The following is a 24,759-nucleotide window of genomic DNA, read 5'->3' on the forward strand; positions in this document are numbered from 1 at the left end:
GTTGTACATTCCTTCTGTCAGCCCACTGCTGGATGAGAGCCTCCCAATGCCGGGCTGGTCATGGAGGTTATACAGTATGTCCATAATTCACTACGTTGGTCGGTGCAGTTGAAGGTGGGCAGCATAGACGTGGGAACATAGTGCGTACAGTATAACTGCGCTGTGGTGTACTGCCCTCTACTACACACAACTCTGCTCCCCAGTAATCTATAACACCTATTTATAGTCATTAGCCACTACCTGCTTAGCTTTTGAGATTTTAAACAACCAGGTGCATTCTGGGTAATTTCTTCACAGGTGCATTATAACTCGCTCGCCTGGTATGCAGAACGCATGGGTTCGATTCCGACACTGACCGCTGGAGTTTGCATGTTCTCCCTGTGGTCGCGTGGATTTTTCTCTGGGTCCTCCGCTTTTTCCTCCACATTTAGAAACATGCACTTAGATTATTTGGCTGCTATACGTTTCCACGCGATAATCCACTTTGTTGGGCTATGATTTGTGGCCAGATTGCTTCTGACAACAGATATATAGCTCAGTGGGCCTTATTTGGTAAAAATGTTTTTACTAGTTTACAAAGTAGTTGCAAATAATTACTGCAGCTAGTTAAAGGCCAACCTGTACTGTATATTTCAGTCCCTCTTTAGAAGTAATACAAGTATTTTAACATTATTTCTCTTTTTATCACAACTAGAATTTACTTTGTATATTCTCAAGTGGAACACTTGACTTAGGTGTTACCAAATGGCTTAAGACAATGACTACATTTTAATATGTTTAACTTCATCTTATAGTCTTGCCCACATGGAAAGTATTGCACTTATATATACTGCATAAGAGCATGTATACCTTGGAATATGATTCAAGGCAGACCAGGATCAACATGAAATAAAGACAAGCGAGAGTAGGTTGAAGTGATTTTGGAATATAGTACTGACATTGATCATGAAAAATACAGTGCCAACGTGCCTAAAGAAGAACGATTTCGTTTGTTCGTTTTTCGACCCGCTTGTCCTGGTGAGGGTCACGACAGCAGCATGTTTAGTAGGGCAGTCCAGACCTCCCTTTCCTTGGCAACAGACTCTAGCTCTTCCAGGGGAATTCCCAGGCGTTCCCAGGCCATCCGAGCAGCATATTCCCCCCAGCATGTTCTAGGCCAGCCCCAGGGTTTTTGCCCAGTGGGACGTGCCTTGTAGAGTTCCAGGGGGAGTCTATCAGGGGGCATCCTTACCAGGTGCCCAAACCATCTCAACTCCTCTCGATTCAGAGGAGTAGCGGCTCGACTCTGAGGCTCTCCCGGTTTACCAAGCTCCTCACCCGATGACGGAGCGTGAGCCCAGCAACCCTGCGGAGAAACCTAATTTCGGCTCCTTCTACCCATGATCTCATGCTTTCAGTCATTACCCAAAGCTCATGAGTCCAACACCCACAGTGGACGACTTTGATTTAACACCAAGAACATGGACACAGCTCTCACTCTGGAAATAGAGAGACTGGATCGGCACCGTTACATCATACGCCCGCAGCACCTCTGACAAGACATTGCAGGGAACACGGTCATATGCTTTCTCTAAGTCTACAAAACAGAGGTAAACCGAAGAAGCATACTCCTGAAATGAGAGAGAAAGCCATCCAGGGGTGCCAGAGGGAAACGGGTACAGGCACCATTACGTAATCAGCATCCAATCCTAAGGGGGGATAATATCTGGGCCAGAGACGGGCAGAGTCGCAAAGAAAGGTTCGGGAAGGTTCCACGAGGGGGTGTGGCTAGAGGCGGAGCTTAGCTCCGCCGGGAGGGATATAAGGCAGATCGGAGGAGGACTCTGGGTCGGTGTGGGAAGCCTGGAGTCCGGACCGCGTCGCTGCTCATCCCCTCCTCGCCACGGGCCACGTGGCGGATCCTCCAACGGAGCTCACTTCTCCTTCCGGCACGCCATCAGTCAACGGCGAGGCCGGGAGAGCGGAGTGAGCCTCGTGGGTGCTCGGAGAGGGATGCCTCGTCCACGGTGGTGTGAAGAAGGAAATTACCCAGAGGGGCAAGGAGCAGAGCTGTACTGTACTACCGTTAATTAAAGATGCACTCTAACAGCATTGGTGTGGCAGTCATTTATTACACTCCCATGACCCCTCAAATATCTGTGAGAGGGAAAAGAGCTGGTCCATTGTTTCACAACCATAACGGAATCCGCATTGATCCTCCTGAATCTGAGGCTCGACCACTGGGTGGAGCCTTTTCCCCACCACTCTGGCATCGGCTTTACCAGAAACGTTGAGTGTGATTCCTCTGTGGTTGGAGCACACCCTCTGGTCTGCTTGTTTAAAAATAGGAACCACGACTTCAGTGTGCCAGTCCAAAGGGACTGTACCCACCTTCCATGCAACATTGGAGAAGCATGTTAACCATGCCATTCTGACAGTGCCCAGCGCTTTCAACAATTCTGGGCGAATCTTGTCCACCCCGGCAGTTTTTCCGCTACGAAGGCCCACGACCGCTGCAGCGACTTCAGCAACTGTGAAGGATCCGACCCCCCCAGCTGTTTCCAGGCCTGTCTGCTGAAAATAGGGCATGTCCACTGGGTTGAGGAGCTCCTCAAAGTTTTCCTTCCACCACTCGACTGTCTCCATAGTTGAGGTTAATGTTACACCACCCTTACTGAAAACAGCCTGGGCCACGTCCCGTCGACCCTCCTAAGGCATTCGGATGGTTTGCTAGAACATCTTTGAGGCTGCCGGGTCGTCCCTCTCCATGGCATCTTCAAACTCCTCCAATGTTTTCGCTTCAGCGACTGCCGGTACCTCTCAATCGAGTTGAGAACTTTTTCCGACCATAACTTGGAAAACCTCCTTAAAATTGACAGCTTCTCTCACCACTGATGTCCACAAGCAGGTCCTAGGCTTACCACCAAGACAGGCACCAACTGCTTTCAGGGCACAGCTTTGCACAGCTGCATCCATAATCGAGGTCCTGAACATCGTCCACTCGGATTCAATGTCCACGACCTCCCCAGACATTCACAGAAAACAAGTACTATTCGCTTGGACCTTCCGCATCTATCTGGTCGGTGCCCCATGCACCGGATCCAACTTACCACCAGGTGGTGATCAGTTTACAGCTCTGCCCCTCTCATCACCCGAGTGTCCAGAACATATGGCCTTAGGTCCGATGATATAACTATAAAGTCAATTAATGACCTTCAGCCCAAGGTGCTCTGGTACCAAGCACACTTATGAACATCCTTGTGTTTGAACATAGTGTTTGTTATTGACATTCCGTGATTATCACAGAATTCCAATAACATCTCACCATTTGGGTTCAGATCAGGGGGGCCATTCCTCTCAATCGCGCCTCTCCAGGTATCTCTATCGTTTCCCACGTGAGCATTGAAGTCGCCCAGGAAGACTATGGAGTTGGTAGGCGGCACTCTGCCGAGCACTGCACCCACCATCTCCAAGAAGGCCGAATACTCTGAACTGCTGTTTGGTGCATAAGCACAGACAACAGTCAAGAGTTTTCCTGTCTGAGACCCAAAGTCTCATTGAGGCGACCCTCTCATCCACTGCGACAAACTCCAGCTGAACAGCACCCAGCCGGGGGCTTGTGAGTATTCCCACACCCATCCGGGGCCTCTCACCAGGGGTTACTCCGGATCTGAACTCAAATGGTTCCAGTTCCAATGCTGTGTGTGGAGGGGAGACCAACTATATCTAGTCGGTACCTTTCCTTTCCAGTGACATGACATTCCACATCCAAATAGCTCGTGTCCATCGCCAAGGTCCAGTCCATCTGAGACCATCCCTCTCCCTGCCATACTGGCATCGCAGCCGCCCTCACCTTTCGTTCTGCGGATGGTGGGCCCACAGGACGCCACAAAGCCATTTCAGGCTGGGCCCGACCGGGTTATGGCCACCAGGAGCTTGCCGGCAAACTCCAGCCCCAGGCCTGGCTCCAGGGGTGTGTCCCGGTATCCCTTGTCAGGGCGAGGTTCCCGGATTTTGGTATTTCGTAACCATTCATGAGGGGCTTTATTTTGGATCGTTACTTGTCCGGAATCTCCCCCCAGACCTGTTTGCCAAGGGAGACACTACCAGGAGTACAAGCTTCCAGGCGACATAGATCTGAGGGTCATTAGGACACACAGACCCCACGACCATGATATGGTTACGATCCTTTGGTGGGGAAGAAGAATTTCAACTGTATATCACCTGCGATTACATGGACACTTGACAAAAATAAACTAAACAAAATCTAGAAAGTTTGCAACGCATGTAGAGGTACGTGCTTGGAATTACATAAAGATACAGAAATGGAACACATGGATGAGAGAACAAATGCCAACGAGACATCACATCGAATAGAAACATCTAATAATCTAAAGTGGGCTTGGGCGAGACACTGCTAGAAATGATGATGGCCCGTGGTTAAGACTGACAACGAAGTGGCAACCAAAGGAGGAACCATCATAAGAGGAAGACCATTGTGTAGATAAAACGACGAGATAAGCTCTTGTAAAAAAGCGACATTAGATGGATTTTTTCATCATGAGACTTTGACGGATGGTGACTTGGAGAAGCCTTCATCCAACAATGGGTGCATCATGGCTGCTGATGATATGCTCTGACCAAGGAGGAAAAATTATAAATTACAACCAAACATAAAAAGTGCAGACCGGCTATTGGACAATCATATAAAAACGTGAATTGTTGAGGATAAAATACCTGAAAACACATGACGTTAATAACTTAAGCTTTCATGAGGCCCATGGCACATCATACAGCAAATTATATAGCACACACACACTAATACCCCATTAGGTCAATATATTCAGGCATGCTGTTCTTGTCAAATCCAAAAGCCAGGGAAAGTACACACTGCGGGCCTGAGGTATACTGTACACTTGAGAATGTTTAAAAGTACAAACCCTTAAGTGTTTTTACACTCGTCAGTTGAAGATTACACGTACAGTAATGTAATACAAACAGTATACAAGTATGCAAAGTATAAATAACAAAATGTAATTTAACTGTATAGCCCTGTCAGTCCACTGCGGGATGAAGTCCTCTCCATACTGTTGGTCCTGGGGTTTGTTGGGCCATACTTCACCATGCTGATCAGTGAAGCTTGGTGAAATGGTGGGGGGGGGGGGGACAGGACCAGTTCAGATATCACCGAGTGAAATCACGGTTGACAGTGCAGTGAATAAACCACTACATCACGTGATTACTAGAAAGTTCTAAACAATCTGTAAGTAAACTTACCTATCCTCGATGTACACTGTACCTTGCAATTTGTAAAAGAACATTAACAATCACGTTAATACGCTATTTCAGTTATTGAATTAGCATTAACCGGTACTGTATGTGGCGAAATGTTAACTCCCTCGCGTGGTATACAGGTTATGGGTTCGACTTCAACCCGAGGTCGAATATTTGGAGTTTGCATGTTCTTCCTGTGTTCACGTGAATTTTTCTCCGGGTCTTCCCGTTTCTCTCTCCATATTTAGAAACATGTGCTTAGAGTATTTGGCTGCTATAAATTCCCACATGATAAGCCACTTCATTGAGATATCAATTGTGGCCAGGTCGCTTGGGCCTTACCCGGTAACATAAAAAAAGTTTTTAATAGTTTAAAATGTGACCAAAGTACCAGAACAAATTAACGTTTCATCAGATTCCAAAATATTTACTTTGCTCAAAAATATGTAAATACTATTCAGCGTTTTAAGCCACTACATAATTAAAAACAAGACAATGTCAAAACGGCATTAAATACCGCAGTGGATAAACAAACGAAGAGAAATGCAAACACATTTGACGTCGAGCAATTACTAAGAATTACACTGATAATATACGTGCAAAAGTAAAACGTAAATTCAGATATCACAAAAAAAAGATGGTGGAAGCTACATAAACTATGCAAAGCCCCATCCCCAAACTTGGCAACCAAAACCTCACAAAAGACCGTAATCCCAAACTGAGCTGCCAGCTGCACTGGCCAGGGATTTTTTTTTAATCCCATAAAACCTTGGCTTTTCAAACCCAGGTTAGTTCTGGCCACCACCAGTTACCATGTTGATTGAAGCCAAATAATGGAAACAGCTAGAGTAACTGGATATGCAAAATGTGTTCGTGGTGTATATTCTATTTTTTACCAGACTTCTCATACGTCAGTTAAATATATTGTATGGTAAATAAACAGACGATTATCTTCATCAACCATGCCAAATACACGGCTGGATAGTTTCCCCAAACCACCTCTCACAATCCTGCAATGAAATAATCCACCACTCCACCTCGCACCTGCACGAATGATATCACCCATCCATCTCTTTGGTGGGACCCTCGTCTCAGATGCATTATATTACTTTGCATGTTAAAAAATAAGTTTTGTGAATACTGTACTGGATGCATGTTGCAGCTACGCTGAAACTACTGTATATTGCTTCATAATTTAAAAAGTGATAAACAATTAAGATACTTTAAAGTCGTTAATTACATGAACCGCAAAGGTTTATTATAGTACCACTTGTTATATCTGATAGTGTAGTTAATTTCTATACTTAATAAAATACTGCCCTTTCCTGAGCAACAGCAAAATACCAAGAAGTCAAATAAGTACTTTTGACTTTATAATATTCAGTCTACTACAAATTATAATTCACCATTGCTTTGCATATGCATCCTCAATGTCAATATTAATTCATTTAGTTTTGAACAAAACAAATGGATGCAGGTTATACTTTCTGCATGTAATACTGATAGATATGTAATTAAATTAGTGTATTATACTCCAATGTTGGGGATCACCTACCAGCAAAAGTAGAAATGTTATGTTTTATCATCGACCTTATAAATGATCACAAAGCTACACAATTAATAATAGACATGTAACAACAGACCAAAGGGAAAACCCAATTAGCCAGAAGGTGGAAGTGTTTATTCTTGGTTCCCAGTACTTGCAAATGAAGCATTCATTATATGTACAGTTCAACCGAAACAAGATTGATTGGTACGGGAAAAAAAAACATTTTAAACCAGTGTTTTTAGAGAAAAGCTTCTGACAAAAGAAAAAATAGATATTACCATTGCTGCCTTTAGTGCATGTAATGTGTACTGCAGTAGTGTATATTAAAAGCAAAACAGAGGCTTGATAGTGGTATGCGAACACTAGTCATATTCTGCCTTTATAATTGATATACAGTTGTATAACTTAAAATACTTGTAACCATTTACAGATAACAACGCTACAGACAGTGATCCTCCTATGGCCCTATCTGACTTATCAAACGTTGGCATGTTGCATATTACTGAGGATTTTTTTTTACAATGCTTTAGTACTGTCAAGGGCTCTCTTTAAATAGAAACTAGAAAAATATCACAAAGCCATCAATTAACTTGTGCATTGTTTCGTATTTTTAGCTTTGCGTTTAAACCGCCTCCTCCTCCGCACAGCATGTCACACCGTCTGTGATAGCCCTCAGCTTCGTACACCTCGATACCTATGTTTAGATAATTGATGAGCTTTGTCGCCACGGTAACAAAGGTGCTTGTCTTGTCTCAGCATCTATCAGCAAGTACCGCATTCAGCCTGACATCATACCGATGTAGTCGATTCTCACATTGAGAAAGACTAAATAAAAACATACAACACTTGCATCAATACGAACAGCAATGTCAAGGGGAGATTATATTATCGTGAAAAAAATTCACAAAATAAAGCAATGCTTTGGTTGCAGAGTATATAACAGTCCACAATCAGTGGTTGCAACAAACAATAGTAAAGTCTGCCATACAATGGCATATAAATCACATTGGACTTGTACCCTGGCAGTACTTTAATAGTCAATACATTAACATTGCAAATCGCGAAAATTTTACATTATAAACACTTGAACATGAATTTGAAACAAATTATTCAAATTAACATAAAATAACCTCACCGGGTCCCCCCCTCCCCATACACTGTATAGCCAGCCATACATTTCCAATTAACACTGTGACATATATTAATTAAAATGTCCTCAAAAAGATGTTAAATGGGGATACAGTATGTCAGATTAACACACCTTAAAAGGAACACTGTCAAAAAGACTTCAAAAGAATGATGCAAAAATGTACTTAAAAGTGTCAGCTCATTACATTAACTGGAAGATTACAAAGCAGTTGTAACAAAATAATTAAGCACGTAAACATAGTATTCAACTAAAACCAACAACATTGTAGGATACTGCCTTATTACAAACAGCTCAAAATAAAATTAAACACCGTTGGAAAGAGCATACATTGAGAAGTTTTACCATTACAGTATATCACACTGCGAAGAAAATGGTGTGAAACAATTGTTAAACATATACAATAAATGCCACTGTGGTCCTCTACTGTATGTAAAAGTCCAGTCTGAAGTTCCAATCAACAACAGAGTTCAACAACAAAAATCCCCAAATAGTTTTTATTTTATTTGTATCTAGCTCAATGGAGTTCATACGTTCACAACTGCATACTTGACAAAAAAAGCAGTGGGAAGCCAACCAGGCCACTGAAATATTCAGTCGCATAACGATTCACCAGCAATTCGATTGGCAAATGTTTAATCTCCTGCACCAACAGCAACATATATTCAACAAGAAGCTGTCCAGCTCAAGAAATTGACCAATTACCAAATGGTTTCTCACTTAAAAGAGGTGGCATAAATACACTTCACAAATGTACTGCTTTCTGCTGATGATTATTAACACCGCAAACAACTGCTTTTCAGGTCAAAGTTACAGCTTATTAACTTAAAACGTATGTTTTCGTAATCTACTTAATGATGCATATTCGTTTTTTTGGTGAGTAGTTCTATGGCCAAAATGTTGTTATTAATCGTCTACCAGCCAACAACATTGTCACTTTTATACAAAGGTAGTATTTAAATAAATAACTTCTTATGTTACCGTTGTGAATATATTCATGTTATAAAAAATTACATCTTTGTAAACTTGACAATCTTGTTGGGTGGAGGATTAATGACAAGGATTTGGCATAACATTACATGAACTAAAAAACAAATATGCATCAGCCTATTGACTTTTAGGGATGAAATTAATATATATTACCATTTATTTAGAAAGCACAGCCCAGCAATAGTCGGATAATAAGTCTGAGATGTAGATGTGTTTTTCTGGATGTAATTAGTGGAAATTTAATGGAAGATTAAATCGTCATCCCTTAAATCGGCTCCTTTTTATAGCACAGGATTTAAATATCAAAACATGCCAATAAAATATCACCGAGGTTTCTTATGTGACATCTGAATTCGTATTATTGGTACATACAATACAATTAGCATTTTTCAATTTAAATGCCAAAAAGATCACCACTTTAAACATACATTCTGCAATATCAGTATCTGTACATGATTGTAAAAAAGTGAGAAATGTTTCACTAATTTTATTTTTCCACACTTCCTGTGAAACTGTAATGAAAAAGCACACCATGAGAATTGATGTGCGGCTTAAGATGCCACTCGTAAAAATTTTGATCGTAACATTGCTTCGTCTTTATTGTACGAGCTGTGTTAATAAACTGAACAACAACGTGTACAGTACACTTAAAGCATCACGGACGAATGCTGCAATCAAATTGATTTGGATGTTTTGTCATTGGATGCATCCAACTGGACGACACTTGCCCGTTTGCCAACTGAATTAAGTGTCATCATTTGATTTCTTCTGGGTCCTTCTCACACACAACCAGTGTAGCATGAGCCATCCCTCCACAAGCCTCCAGTGTTTGTGTGAATTAGCAGCATCTCTTTAGCAGCCCCATCGTAATGGAGCAAGCTGGAATTTATAGGAGGTGCTGGGGCTCTAAATTACTTGTGAAATACAAAAATCTCCACAAATGTGATCAAATGAAGTCGAATGTTTCAATCTTGCTTCAATCATTGTCCAAAAGTCTCCATTCTGAAATGACAGTAAGAACACATTAATATTGTGAAATAAAGGTATTCCCTATTGTAAAAAATAGTTGCTTAAGATTAAATTTGCTATACAATTAAATACCAGGTAACATCACAGTCTAAAATCACCAATGAAAGAACTCATTTTGGCCTGGCAATTTTAAGTGCTTATTAGCTGCACAGAACAGTGCATACACAAAAGACAATCATATTTCATATTGGTCATCTTCAAAAACGGCCATGTGTTTGTGGGATACACTTGTCAATTGTATCAAGTTCTTCTGCAGGTGTTTCCCTTATTCACAATGTAATTAATCATGCGAATGGCCACAAAGTGTGTTGGAAGAAATATAAAAAATATTGCTGAGATTTTAACGTGGGATTTTCGAAGCCAGCTTCGGCAAAACCGATATTTATCACGACTTAGTTTCATATAAATTAAGGCACATGCACGTAATCAAGGACATCATATGGAACATGGACTCTTTAGCGCAAAATAACTTTAAGGATTTGTTTAGCTTACATGCCGATTTATATGCATCTAAGTACACTTATAACAATTAAATCTCAATTATTCTCGGGCAAATTAGTCAAGTTGTGGATGAGTCATGTTTGCGAAACAATGTATAAAATATAATTGCACGAGCGCTGGTTTAATTGTTTGCCGCTCCTCACTCGTCCGGGGGTCAGTGGCTCAGTGACCACCTCACCGCAAACACGAATGCCCTGAGAAAGAATGTTTAAGGGTACTTTATACATTTAAATGATTATTTAAGAAAAAAAAATCAGGCAATGTATGGTGAACTTCTTTCGCACCGCATGCTTTCTATGCCTTCACTTACTTTTACATAGGAAAATATTAATTAAGATTTTACAGCCGAAATGAAATGTCTGGTATTGTCCGTGCTTTGTTTTATCTTGGCCGCTCCTCCACAACTGAGAGTGGACTGTACACTACAGATTATATTAGAAAATCATTTCTCTTCTGATGAAAGATGACATTTGTCAGCAACTTCACTATCTTTCCAATCACATATTTCTGTCATCGGCCCATTTTGGGTATGTCTATCCTCAAAACTTCACATTAAATGGCATTTTATATAATATGAAGAATATAGCAGCCAAGGCAGATATATAATAGAACCCGATCAAAATGAAAAAAGCGTTTTGACCTTTTCAATTAAAAATAGTGATAACTTCATAATAAAGTCAGTTATTAATAGTTTTATCCCAAGGCAATAACAAGCCAGACTGATTATGTATCACTGAAGGTCATTACTTAACAGATATTACGTCATGGTTGGCAAATTGCCTCCACAGTGATTGACATTTGGCATGTTTTAAGATTAAGTAATACTAGAACATCTTATTCAACATTCTCTAAATGTTGTTGATCTCCTAACAATAAAATGTTAAACTTTCACGAACATTGTATGGGTCTTTCTTAATTACATAAGACATCTCCAGTTATAACCATTGTTTAAAGGTATAAAATGGCATTTCTAATTATAAACAGACATAAAACGGTTCCCATAAACGGAGTCCAATATGAAACAGCTCAAGCCCTTTACACTATTGATTTTCAGGAATGCTGTCTCTAGAATATGCAAAAAAGCCTACCTATTTACCACACATTGGCATGTACCCACAAATGCACACCGAATCAAAGCCACATACTCTCGTCACCATACAAAGAACAAGGTATGCAACCCATCCCCAATGTCAAGAATTTTTCAAGGTTGTGTCAACAGTTGTGTTAACGTCTGACATACAGTACTAATACACCATTTATATGCAGTATTAAAACAAACACCACACGTAAAACTTGAATGAACAATAGAAAAAAATTTCACACAGCTACTAAAAACACGTTAGAAAGGTACAATTCTAGTTCAAGTAACAATGTCTATTCTATGAAACGTAAAAATGTGCTCATACAATACAAACTACTTGGATTCCATGACTTACTTATATTGTTGCTCAGAATCAAACCACGCCTCGGAATTAGTCTGCATGTCAGAATCGTGATTCATCTATAACGCACGATGACCTCATTCTGTATGTCCTATTAATGCCATATGCAGTTATGTTTTATAATCACAGATAACGTGTACTCAAATCCTCTCAGGTGCAATTATATGTAGGCATTCCTTTGAAATTGTCTGCAACAAATTAGCTATATGGGTAGATGTATACCTAATCCTGGCATAAATATGTTTTTGTTGTCCATACTATTGCTCAATATCCATCACGTGAGCAGCAAGCCATGCTCTCATATTACATATACGTACATTCGAATGATCCATAATGTGCACAGTCTGATACAATAACGAACAAAATGAATATGCATTCTTGATTTGAAGCTTTCGTGACTGCAGGAATCCATACTCTTTCGTTCTTTTAGTAAAGTCACGTAAGTATAAAATAAAATAAATCACGACGTTTCGGGCGCAACATAAGCGTCCATCATCAGGTGGGAAAGCATGGTCTGCTGCTGAGGCAACCTTTTAAAACAGTCTGCCTCAGCAGCAGACCATGCTTTCCCACCTGATGACGGACGCTTGTGTTGCGCATGAAACGTCGTGATTTATTAAATTTTATACCTACGTGACTTTACCGAAAGAACCAAAGAGTATTTATTAATTGTAGTAGCATGGTTCTTTCCCTACCCTTGAAGCGTATTAAACATGTATTGGGGTTGACGATTAATGGATTCAAGAAATATATATACTTCATTACAATGATACCATTCCCATAATTTCCATTTTTGAGCATGCTGACATTTCTAATGAAAATGGTTCAGTTTAGCTGTTTTGTTGTTTTTATGGTGTACAATTAGTAGATTTTCACGGAGTCTGTTTATGAAAGTAAGAGTAATACACTGGGCAATTATTTTAAAATTTTCCACAACTTTTCAACTAGCCTGTAATAATCTGCCCCAATTATTTGAACATCAGATGATGGGTTGGCAAGGTGGGTGTTTTTTTTACCGTCTTAAACATTTCACTACGAGTACAGATAAAGCAAAGTTGACCCCATAATAATTTCCACTCATAAATGCAAGTCTTAACATTCCCATGGTGCCATTAGCAAATTCACATAATGCCCTATGCAGGACTGGCCTATCTGCATACAAATGAAACTTACAAATTTTATTGGTATGAATAAGAAATCTACACTGGTAATATAATTATAAAAATGGACTATTTCAGAATCTTTATTTAAAATATTCAAGACTGAAAGAATCCGATGAGATTTATACTACTCCATAGGTTTTTGCAGTTGCGCTGTACATTATAGTTATCAGATGTGTTTTCAGGTCGCACTACATTATACTGCATATTGTTCGACATTATGCTTCTTCAGGAAACGGCTTGATTATTTACTTACATCACCTCACACGACTCTCTCCAAAAATGACTTTACATTCAAAGTTAAACTTCTCTTATCCATATTGTGGTGCAGCGCTATGGATGGCTCCTATGAGTAATCCTCAACTCCTCTTTGTGCACTTCAATTCAAATATTATTATATTTGCGCCAACCTAAACCACTTCCGGCCAATGCATTTTGTACTAAAGGACAAATAGCCTATGATTTCCACTTGACTCCTCTTATCGATACTTGGTGTATCCTTCATCACTCCGCCTCATCATCAGCCACATCAAAAAATGTCATCAAATGTTGCGAGACATTTTTTATGATGGTTAACTGAAACTTGAAATGATGGGTGAAATCTGCACCAAATATTATTTGCTTATGGATTCCTTGTACCTGTACAGTAGCACTGATAATGATTTCGCACGAATCCAATTGGGGAGAACTGATATAGAAAATAAACTAATATGGAAGAAGGCATTTCGCTGTTGTAATTTTTACAGCTAAACGACCGTGGAGATGATACTCTCTTGGTCCAAATAAATTATTTAAATGTCCAGAAAAAAATCTAGATTAAATTATCTGCATACATCATGGATAAGATCACAAATTTGAATATTTCATGTGCCAGCATTCCTATGGGTTACAGTACTTTTGCATCAGAACATGCTGCTGTATTCTAAATTATGTACAGTACACCTTAAGCCTTAAACGTAAAATAAAACATGCGTATATATTTACACAATTAAACATTGTACGTCCAGGTCCTACTCCAACAACATATCTTATCACAAGGAGACTATACTCCTTCACTCACACGGGAAGTATGGCTTCTATGGCCTTAGCTTAAGAGTTTTGAGTTACAAAGTTGGAATTAAAAGTGATGACGTTAGGCTTAGGTTCGGATACTTATTTGGCTATGTCTCAAACTAGACAACTTTAATGCAATCTTAGTGTAGTTAGGCAAAAGTCTCACTAAAACACTGTTATTGGATTATTGTTGTTGAACTACAATTATAAGAAGCAGTTCAAGTTCGTGGAATTGTAAAAGACGCAACAGACAACTGCACATGATTGTATTCTCAATTGAAAATTAGTTAGAACTGCCCTTGACTATAAATTGTATACATGTTGTCAACTGAAAAGGCTGACGCCTGAATTTGAAACTACAGCACTGCAAAACATTAAATACATTCTTAATTCAGCAAATTTATAAAAATCACATTCACAATTTTTTACGTAGTTGACCTTGCATAATGCACGATCGTGAGTCGAGACAGAAACACATTGTTTGTGTAGTGCTGTGCAATGTCAAGTTGTCAACATAATTAAAACCAGCAACGATGATGACATTACTCTGTCAAGCAATTCAGCCTTTGACAAAAAATAAAGTTTGATGCAGAAGACTTTGCACCAACTTACCTCTTTACCAGCTGAAGCTATTATACGACATTTAACATATCAGACGTGAACAAATCTTACCCCGTTATTCGACGCTGAAACACGTCATGTCTTGTACTGAGCCAGCCAGGCCTTCACCTCAGCAGTCAGTCGCTTTGTAGCTCTTGCAGCTTCTGCCACGGCCTGCCGGTAGCGACCTTTTCTCTTGCGGTCAAGTCGGGCCCGGAAGCTATCTTGGAAGGGTGCCAGCTTGGCCAGGGAGACAGCCGAGGTGGTGTGCGAGCCAAACCATGAAACAAGTGCCTCGCCGCTCTCCTGCTGTCCGCCTGGCCCAAGCTCTGGGCTTAAGCCCAAAACACAGGCAGGCCACCAGGGAAAGCCATGGATTTTGGCCCAGACAACGTCTCCAACGTGTACCTTTCGTCCATCTGGTGTAAAGCACTCCGTTATGGCTGAATCGGCAGTGCGCACTCTCACCGTGAGTGGTGGCACAGCCCTCTGCTGCCTTCCGCCCTCTCTTTCACCATGTCCAACCATAACACCCTCAGGTGGGAACTCGTCTGACGAACCGCCATCTGAGTGAGATGCCGAATGCGATTCATTCTCACTTTCGTTACCACTTGCAGAGTCCTCAGACAAATCGGAGGCGCCAATTCTGGATGACGTCTCTCTGTCGCTTTCTGTCGCAGCCGATCGTCGCTTTATCCTCAAGTGAATGAACCTCCCTCCATCAGACTCCTCTCCACAAACACTGTCAGATTTAGATCGCACTAATGAATCCACTTCAGAAGGCGGGGAGTCCGTCACAGCAGCTCTGTCGCCAACTAGCTCAGCTGTGTACACTGCTACACTGTCCCCATTCTTGGGACCACGTGGTCTAAGTCTGATTTTTGGCGTTGTTAGCGCAGCATTTGCTGGATGTCGGTGGTGTGTAGGCCTTGTGATTCTCAGTTTAGGAATTGCTGCAGGAACATCAGATGTTGTGGGTGTTGTAGGTCTCCATTTTTCACCCTCATTTGGACTACCCTTACCATTTTGCTGCTGTTGCTGCCCTTTTTTATGTCCAAAAGTGTTAGCACTGTGCACTTTTGAAGGGATTTTTACCACCTCACCTTTTCCTTGTGGGGTATTGTAAGAGATTTTAATTACAGGACTCCTGTGCACTACGTCCGATTCAAAGCCATCATTGTCCGCCTTACAGTCTCTCCGCATTCTCTTGACTGTCGGGTCCATATCTTCTGGTCGGCGTTTCCGCAGCTTATCATCCACAATCAAGTCACATGGAGCACTGTTACGACGCCCAGAGTCTGCTTTGGATTTGCTAGTACCTACACATTAAAAATAAAACATTAACATAACCACATCAAGAAGATTCACTATACAATTTTGCAAACATGAATGTCACAATTTTTTTTATGAAATAGCAAAGCATGTAAGTAAACCTGTTAGGCTTTATTTGTAAGTCTGTTGACACTTCTTACCATGTCCACCACTTGGCTTTTCAGAAGTGATGCAGCTCTTGCACTTTTCACAGAGAACACGACGTGGCCGCAGAGTGATGGAGCTCACAATGAGCTTGCTTGGGTCATTGCGTGCAGTTCGTCGTTTGACACGCTTGATGCGACGTGGAGGTGGCTGAGGCACAAGGAATTGGCCGTACGACTGTCGCAGCATGAGTGGCGAAGGAAGTGGATGGCTCTCATGATATAGCAGAACCCCGTTTCCCACAGCTTGTCAAATGAGACAGGGAGTGAAGAAGAGGGAGAAGACCATAGGTAAATAGCAATGTGCAAAGCAAATGTTGACATTTTCACAATGGTTCCTATATATGTTAACACAAATTCATTCTACTATTAGTTTCAACATTCATTTTATGAAATACAAATCTGTAACTAAGAAGTTTTACTTTTCATTACCAACTACATTAATACATGCAATTAATACATGGCTTGGTAGCATTAGGGCAGAAACATTGTATGCCATTTACACTACAATATTTTTTTAAAAATATAACCATTAAGGTTTGCAAGATTACTTGAAATAACACTTCTGGATATCTAAAAAAATCTAGAAAATATTTCGTATGCCTGCTCCTGTACTTTAACATTTGATAATTCCAACATTGTTTTTAAAATGTTTGTCTACGTCACTGCTCCGCGTTTGTGGAATACCCTTGTTACTAATCTACAGCTTGGTTCCCTCCCCGCACTCACCCTATTTATATCCCTATTAGACCAAAACACAAAGCATACTTGTACCTAAACCTATTTTCTGGCGCCTCTTGCCTCCACGTTTGCACTGTCTTATTAAATTCACGTGTTTATACCACTGTTAGACTAACATTTAAAGCTTACTTGCACTTAGCTTTTTATAGCACCTCTTGCTGTCATTATGTTTGCACTGTTTTTTGCATGCGCGTGTTTAGTTTGTGACCATCAAATACCTTGTTTATTAGTTGTGCAATATTCCTTAAGGACCCTATACTTGTTCTCTGCAATATTGATGTTTTTATCTTTTGTTATTGTTGTTGCTGTGTACATGCACCATGGATATCCCTTGTAAAATGGGTAGGAAACTGGCTAAACAGGATAATCTATTAAAAATCAAATAAACTCAAGCTAAACAAACATGACATGTTCAATGGCTTATACTGCATACCAACATATCTACGTGCACAATGAAATAGGATAACGAGATATAACAAACTAATTATTATGGCTTAAACACAAATACAATACCACCATAATACTGCAGCATGTACCATTGGCAGTTGGACACCACGGTAAGGAAGAAGGAAGATTGAATGCATGAGGTTGGCCATGTTTCACCACCGAGTCTTGCAGATGGGTCTGCTCCATTTCGGGTGCCTCTTTGGGTTGAGCTGCATCTGCTCCTGGAGAGTCTGGTGGTTGTGCCGAAGCCTGAGGCTGAGCCAGTAAAATAAGCTCGGATGGGCGCTGCTCACCCTTTGGGAATAATGCATCATACCCTTCACATGGGCCGACCCTGAAAAGATAGATGTGGAAAAAGGCCACAGTTAAGTAATATGACATAAAGGTCATTCACTGTAACGTATAGGGTATGGCACTCGTGATTCAAATAAAATGATATTTTCATGACTTTAACATTTTGCATCCTTACAAATTTCAACCAAATGAAACCACGTTTTTTTATTAATGGCAGGACACTGTGCTTTAAATGATTATTACACTTCAGTATTCCCTCGTTTTTAGCGAGGGATACGTTCCGGAGAAGCTCATGAAGAGCAAATTTCACGGATTATAATGGCCTACGGAATCATTTTTAAAATAAATTACTCTAAATAAATCCATAAACAATTAAATACATGAAAATTATCTCATCAGTTCATCTCGTCACTTCATCTCATCACTTTCTCGCATCACATTCTCTTTAATCACTTTATCTCATCACTTTCTTTCCTCTCTCTTGATGCAGTCGTGTAGAGTTCCTGATATGATTAGTGGATAACCAAAATCAGGGATAGCAAGTTCGTGAATAACGAGGGAATACTGTAATGCAGTCTCAACTCTGAGCACCATATTTGTGACTTGCCCTTTACACTCCATTACATGGTGTACGGATAGCAACAGCGGTCAATCATCAGCACTATAGCAACTCTAGCACCATTTACTTCAGCAAAGAATGACAACGCCTATAAGGAAATGGTGACCAGGACCATCATACTTCTGTATTTTAACTCTGCTTACGATGTGTCTGAGTGGGATTATGTTCATACTGTAAATCAGACAAGGAGATAATGCCCAACTTTGCACGGTATTTTGACAAATCAGCAGTATCCTAGAGTATAGAAAAACTGTGATTGAACAGAAACTATGTTAACTTTGCAAAAAATATTGTTTGGTGATTCAATACATGTTGTTGTGAACAATCCCAAGAGTATCGTTCAAAAATATGTACAGATATAGCACAGTATATTGACAGTGCATAAATTATGATACTCTAGAACAAAATTCTATATACAAAAATTTACCAAACATGTAATTTACCACACTATGAAAAGTGATCCAAAGGTCTTCATATGCTTTCTCGTGTTCAACCATTTACTCTTCAAAGCCTACAAATTTGCCGATACAGCCACCTTAGGTTGTCAATGGAGGTCACCCCCCACCATGTTGAAATCAGCCATTTACATTAAACTAGCTGTCAATTGTCCACAAATTAAACTCAAACAATACTAGTGCAGTGTGTGTAAAGCAGCATATTTAAGGGGGTTATAGTGCATGGAATTACAGGCTCAAAATAAAACTAACTCATTATTTAAACTCAAGTTGTGATGGGTTTCCATGGTTTCAGATGGCAAGGATGACTAAAACCAATAATTCTACAATCTTAAGAGAGCAATAAAATCAAGAATGTTAAGACTGATGGAATATATGTAATACAATGAGAAACCGTTTTGGAAATCGTTTTTTGACTGCTATGGTTATAAAACAAACGAAAGACAATATAACTATGTGCCTCAAGTCAAAAGTATTCAATTAGAGCCCACGACTATAGCTACAGCACATGTAGGCCTCGGCAAGGTAAGGTAAAAGTTAAAAGGTAAAAACAACGAGCCTACCTTTACCCTACCTTTTACCTTACCACAATACAATCACTCTACCCTACCTTTTACCCTTCAGCAGGTAAGGTAAAAGGTAAAAAGCAACGAGCCTACCTTTTACTCTTACGCCATACAAATTACCCGATTACAGGGTAATTACTAGGGAACTACACATCAACAAGGTTTATAACGGTAAATGCTAGGTAGAGCCCTTTATTAATATAGAATTATCTCGATGATTCCAATTTTACACGCTTTCTATTAACTCACTGTCTGTTGTTGTCGTCGTTGTTGTCGTCGTCGTTGTTGTCGTTGTATCCTCAAATCTTGCAACTCAATTTTTACCCACTTCCTAATGTGGTATCGACTGCAAACTTCGTATACTTATATCATACTGATGACAATACTATATTCTATCATTAAACAAATATATATTTCTTAACATTCTTTTGTATATGTTATGTTTCGGCTTGGGTCTAATTGTCGACGCTCAACTGGCGTTGGCTGTAAATCACCACGGCCCCTTACGTTGTGGAAAGCCTCGGGGCCACTTCCTGGAGTCGTGGAGTTCTGCCATTATTCGTACATTTAATAAAAGCGTGTTTTTTAAAAAGTAAAAAAAAAATTACTTGTTAAATGGAGGCCACGGACTGCGCCACGGAGCTTCTAGCGGTAAACAAGGTACCGTATTTACCGGGTAATACTGCGCGCTACCTTTACCCTACCGGGTAATTCTTCCGAGCTACCTTTACCCTACCCTTTACCTTACCCCTTGGCATGTCGACACCTTTACCCTTTACCTTTACCCTTTTAGCCGGTAAAAATGGTAAATTACCTTACCTTGCCGAGGCCTAAGCACATGGATGAAAAAAAACTACTTTTAATTAAATAAAAGCTGAAAAGTGTGTAAAGAAGTATGCTTGGAAATACATTGGAATCCATAAAGATGGGCTTATGAATCAGGGAATAAATGCAAAAAGAGAAATAATATAGACCATTATTCATATATAGAGACTGAACATTTTGGCAGGACACACCATGATAACAAATGATGAACGATGGTCCGATAGACAAGACTGGTTAAGAAAACGCAATTAAAGGTTAAACAATTCGACAGAGGATGACCGCTACACAGATGAAGGGATGTGACCACTTCATGTGTTGGAGTGAGACGGATTATGGAATTACTGCCCATGAGGCACACCAACGGTGTGAACAAGCCTTCACTAAATATATAAACATTGGCTTATGATGATGAGCAAGAACAGGGCAAGTCCCAATCCCAAAGAACTGTAACGAGACTAACACATATTTTACGACAACTTTGGGTACAAACTGTTTCATAACAGGAATAACCACTTTATTGTAAAAAAAAATTGGAGGTGGTGCCATGGCACAGTTGTGCACACTTTACTATGAATCTGAGTTTGAATCCCAGCCATACTAACAGGAGTGGCGAGTGATATCTGGACTGGTCCTTGGTCACCTTTCACTAACTCACACTGACCAGCACAATGAAGAATGATCAAACCTCCCCCAACACTAAAGTTTGTCAAAGGGCTGTATTTATATTGAGTGAGGATATGGAAGTCTTGTTTCATCGTAAATATAAAAAAATCAGATTAGATAATTTGAAAAAAAAAATACTGCTTGCTTGTTCCATAGTCACCTAAGAGTCCAAAAACAAATGTAAACATGTTCAAGGTTTTGTGTAACGATCTGACCTTTCAAAGCTCACAAGATTTGGCAATGCCTATACAATGGTAAATTCATGTTCTATACTTAAAGCTTTCGTGACTGCAGGAATTCATATTCTTTGGGTCTTTCGGTAAAGTCAGGTAAATAGGTTGTCGTAGTTTTCCTCCTGATGACGAACGCTTGTGTTGTGTTCAAAACGTCGTAGTTTTTGGTTTATTTAATTTAATTATTTTGAACCTATTTACGTGACTTTACCGAAAAACCCAAAGAATATCATGTTCTATAATTATACAAAATGCTTATGTAAATTGAAGAACTGAATAAGAATTCAAAAACTTGTAAAGCATTTATATTTAAAATGATAAACATATAAATCGATCGTAATCAGTAGCTTTGATCAACCCACTACTAGAGGAAGGCCCCCAAAAGCCATCACTCATCTCTCAATAGTCCTTCGAGCAGCTGTGCACGAACCAATTTCATAATTCCACCTCCGTCGTGATCATCCTCTCATATAAGTTCCCTGCTTTGGCTGCCACACCATGCGTTTACAATATTTGGCTGCTACAAAATTCCACATGTTAAGCCACTTCGTTGAGCTATCATTTGTGACCAGGTCACTTTTAATAAAGAAGCTAATAGCTCTGTGGACTTTACCTGATAAAATAAAAATTGTGTTTTCTTTGGATTTTTTAGTGGTTGCTTCTCTTTTCTATACTTTGCACTCTGGTGTGTTTTTGTATTGTTTGTTGTTGTAACGTTCTGACCTGCCCCTACTGGACATCTGTGAAAAAGAGCTTCATAGCTCATCAAATTCCTCCAGAATAAATATTCTGGTTCTACCATTATCACTTCTAGAAATGTGTCATACCCAGGCCCACACCCACATATTTCTTCACAGTGAAATGTTCATATCTGGTGTTTTATTCTCTAATCTAGGTGTTCCAGCACAACTAGATATTAATGTGTAGATATGAATTGGCTCAAACGTGGCCTAATTTTAACTCTCTAAACGCCAAAAAAAATGTCTACCTGTTATGTTAGACTTAAATTAGTCCTGTTAGCCATACACTGCTGGCATCGTTAAACTGAGTTCTAAACACACAAGCGAGTTGATGAGAGGAAACAATGACAATGGACGAGAAGGCAGCATGTGGCTGTAATCGTTTTAACCTTTAAAAATATTGCTGTTTAAATGGTAAACGGGCCCTGAAATTAAGTCTTGGAACTTCATGAAGTATCAATTAAATACACTAATCAATACTCTCAAACTAGAAAATGTCCAATTCAAAAACATCCCAAAACTATTTAGTTTTGAAAGCTCTTCATTATAGGTAATTACGGATTAATGTTACTGTAAATCACTTTGTAAAATATGCCAACATCACTGATATTTCAAAACCAAGAAATAACTTAAAAAAATTATTAGTGACTGGGATCACATTTAAAGTAAAAAAAATGCAGATCTTTGGATATTTTAACGAATTCAAGTTGTTAAGTTTGTTCTAATAAGGCTTACCTATCAAACATACCAATTATGGCCAGATAATGGTTCACTTTGTGCTGTCATAGCACCAATATTTCTGTTTGGTGGTTTCATAATTCTAAGGACCACACCCAATTTGAGTTATGAATTCACAAGTTGGGCAGGTCACTCATCCTTTTTTAATGTGCTTAAATGGGACAACGTAATTGCAGCACGTATAAGACTACTATGTATATATAGATGATACTTTCCCAAAGGACTGTACTGTAATAACATGAGCCGGTCTCTGAAAGAAGCAGCTTCCAACATTATAAACAGCTGATCATAAACATAAAATGTTTGTGACTCATTGAAATGTATTATATTAAAATTATCAAGTGCACATTATGTAATGTTTTATTGGCCATATTTTAAATGAAGTGATTTGCTGGATGCAAAATAATGACCACGGCACATGATGTATTGAGATTGTCACACAGTGGTAAACCAGACACAGGAATTGTTTACACATTTAACTTTATAAAAAAATAAACCACGTTTTTTTAAACATTCAAAATACACACACCAATATATGCACTTACCAAATATTATGGTTTGCCTTTATTCATGTAATATGTATTGATTTTATCTCGTCAGTCAACTTTAAAAAAAAAATACGTTACCAAGTCAAATTCCAAACAGGATTACATTTAAAAATCAAACACATCGCCCAAGTTACCTTAAAAACCTCACAAAACGCACAAACGAGTATAAAGAAGCTGCTTTCAGATTAATTGTTGTCCATCCTCCAACTTGAGTTTCTTCCCACTTTTATTGACACACAATATAACACCACACCACAAGCATACACACTTCTTCACTGCGACCGAAACTCACCAATGTATCAACATTCATTTAAACGTTACGAAAGAGCATGTATTCGTTCAAAAAAAAGAAAAGCCACGGCTGACGATACTTGTCAAAATGGATTAAAACACAACAGTACCCTGCCTGCGGCCTACAGACTGCGTGCTCACTCGAGGCGCTCCCCACCACCGGCCTCGGATAGCTCACCCTGCCGGCCTCCACGCAACGAAGGCCGGCCAAGGACCTAGGCAAGACCGGGGTTCGTGGGCAGCTTCGCATCGGGAGCCCGTCCCGCCCAGCCGAGGCGGACCCCCCCCCCCGGCTCGCAAATCACCCAGAATGGTCGCTCACCTCTTGGCCACGTCCATAAGTACCCCGGAGAAAGTCCTAGCGCCGAGCGTCACGGACACCACGAGCACCTCGTTCACGATCATCTCCACGGTGGCGGGCAACACGGAGCCCTTGAGGTGCGGGCCCACGTCGCCCTCCTCCGCCTTCGCCATCTTCCCGGGGCTGGAGGCCGAGGCGCGAGCGCGGCCGACATCAGCGGCGGCGTCGTCGGCGTCGGCCAAGGGCCCCGAGCCCCTGGGGCACCGACGGCGGTCGGCAGCGCCGCCTCGCGGTGCTGCTGTTGTCACTGCGACGATTTTTTTTTTGGGGGGGGGGGGGTCTCTCACGGTTGCTGCTGCTGCTTGTTGTTGTTGTCACTGTGTTTTTCTTCTAGCTTTGAAGCTTTCGTGTGACTGCAAGGATTCGTACTCTTAGGTTTTTTTCGGTAAAGTCACGTAGGTAAAAATAAGTAATAAAAATAATAGAAATAATAATAGAACGTCGTGATTTAAAATTGTATTTCTATTATTATTTTTATTATTTATTTTTACCTACGTGACTTTAACCGAAAAAACCTAAGAGTATGTGTTTTTCTTCTTCTTCCCTTGATGTTGTCTTGGTCTGTTGTCACTTCTCGCTGGCGGTGTTCTTCAAACCACCGTTTCAACTGCCCGGTGGCCATGTGCGTGTGTTAGTGCCACCACCACTGCTGTTGTTGTCGTCGTTGGTGGTGTGTCACCGTCTGTGCTTACTGCTGTTGCCACTTTCTGTTGGGACTCTGATGTTGCTGCCACCGACATGGCCACTGAGTTTTCGGATGCCACTTTCAACTGCTGCTGTAGTTGACACCTCGGTGTGCTGGTGCCACTTGCTGTCGTCGCTTTTGTGTTGCACTGTTTCTGTTGTTGCCACCGTGTGCCAGCGACACTGGCGTTAACTCAGCCTCAAATGAATAAGTGCCTGGTGCGGTGTGTAAACATCGCAACTAGGGAGACAAAGGCGGCCGGGCGTGGTGCTGGCCACCCACTTCATCGTGTGCCATTCTGGCTTTCGTAGGTGCTCGCTAACAGCACTTGCCCCAACAGTCTATAGAGGCCAA

General features: G+C 40.4%; 1 protein-coding gene across 1 annotated transcript; it reads right to left on the reverse strand.

Annotated features, from left to right (window-relative positions):
* Nucleotides 1–9,411: 9,411 nt before the first annotated feature.
* LOC144721549 (PWWP domain-containing protein 2B-like) lies at nucleotides 9,412–23,917 on the reverse strand. Its single transcript, XM_078599245.1, has 5 exons — nucleotides 23,682–23,917; nucleotides 17,477–17,721; nucleotides 16,197–16,445; nucleotides 14,797–16,043; nucleotides 9,412–9,941 (listed from the first exon to the last, which is right to left on the reverse strand). Exons 1-4 carry the CDS (start codon nucleotides 23,831–23,833, stop codon nucleotides 14,821–14,823), a joined length of 1,869 nt encoding a protein of 622 aa, XP_078455371.1. The 5' UTR covers nucleotides 23,834–23,917; the 3' UTR covers nucleotides 9,412–9,941; nucleotides 14,797–14,820.
* Nucleotides 23,918–24,759: the final 842 nt, after the last annotated feature.

This window comes from Lampetra planeri, chromosome 12 (assembly GCF_965212315.1).
Source record: "Lampetra planeri chromosome 12, kcLamPlan1.2.h2, whole genome shotgun sequence".
NCBI lineage: Eukaryota > Metazoa > Chordata > Hyperoartia > Petromyzontiformes > Petromyzontidae > Lampetra > Lampetra planeri.

Coding starts and splice junctions, on each gene's coding strand:
- LOC144721549 (XM_078599245.1), bottom strand. CDS start 23,833: ATGGCGAAGGCGGAGGAGGGCGACGTGGGCCCGCACCTCAAGGGCTCC. Junction 17,722..23,681: donor CTTATGGACGTGGCCAAGAG/GTGAGCGACCAT, acceptor CTATCTTTTCAG/GGTCGGCCCATGTGAAGGGT. Junction 16,446..17,476: donor GTGGTGTCCAACTGCCAATG/GTACATGCTGCA, acceptor TCATTTGACAAG/CTGTGGGAAACGGGGTTCTG.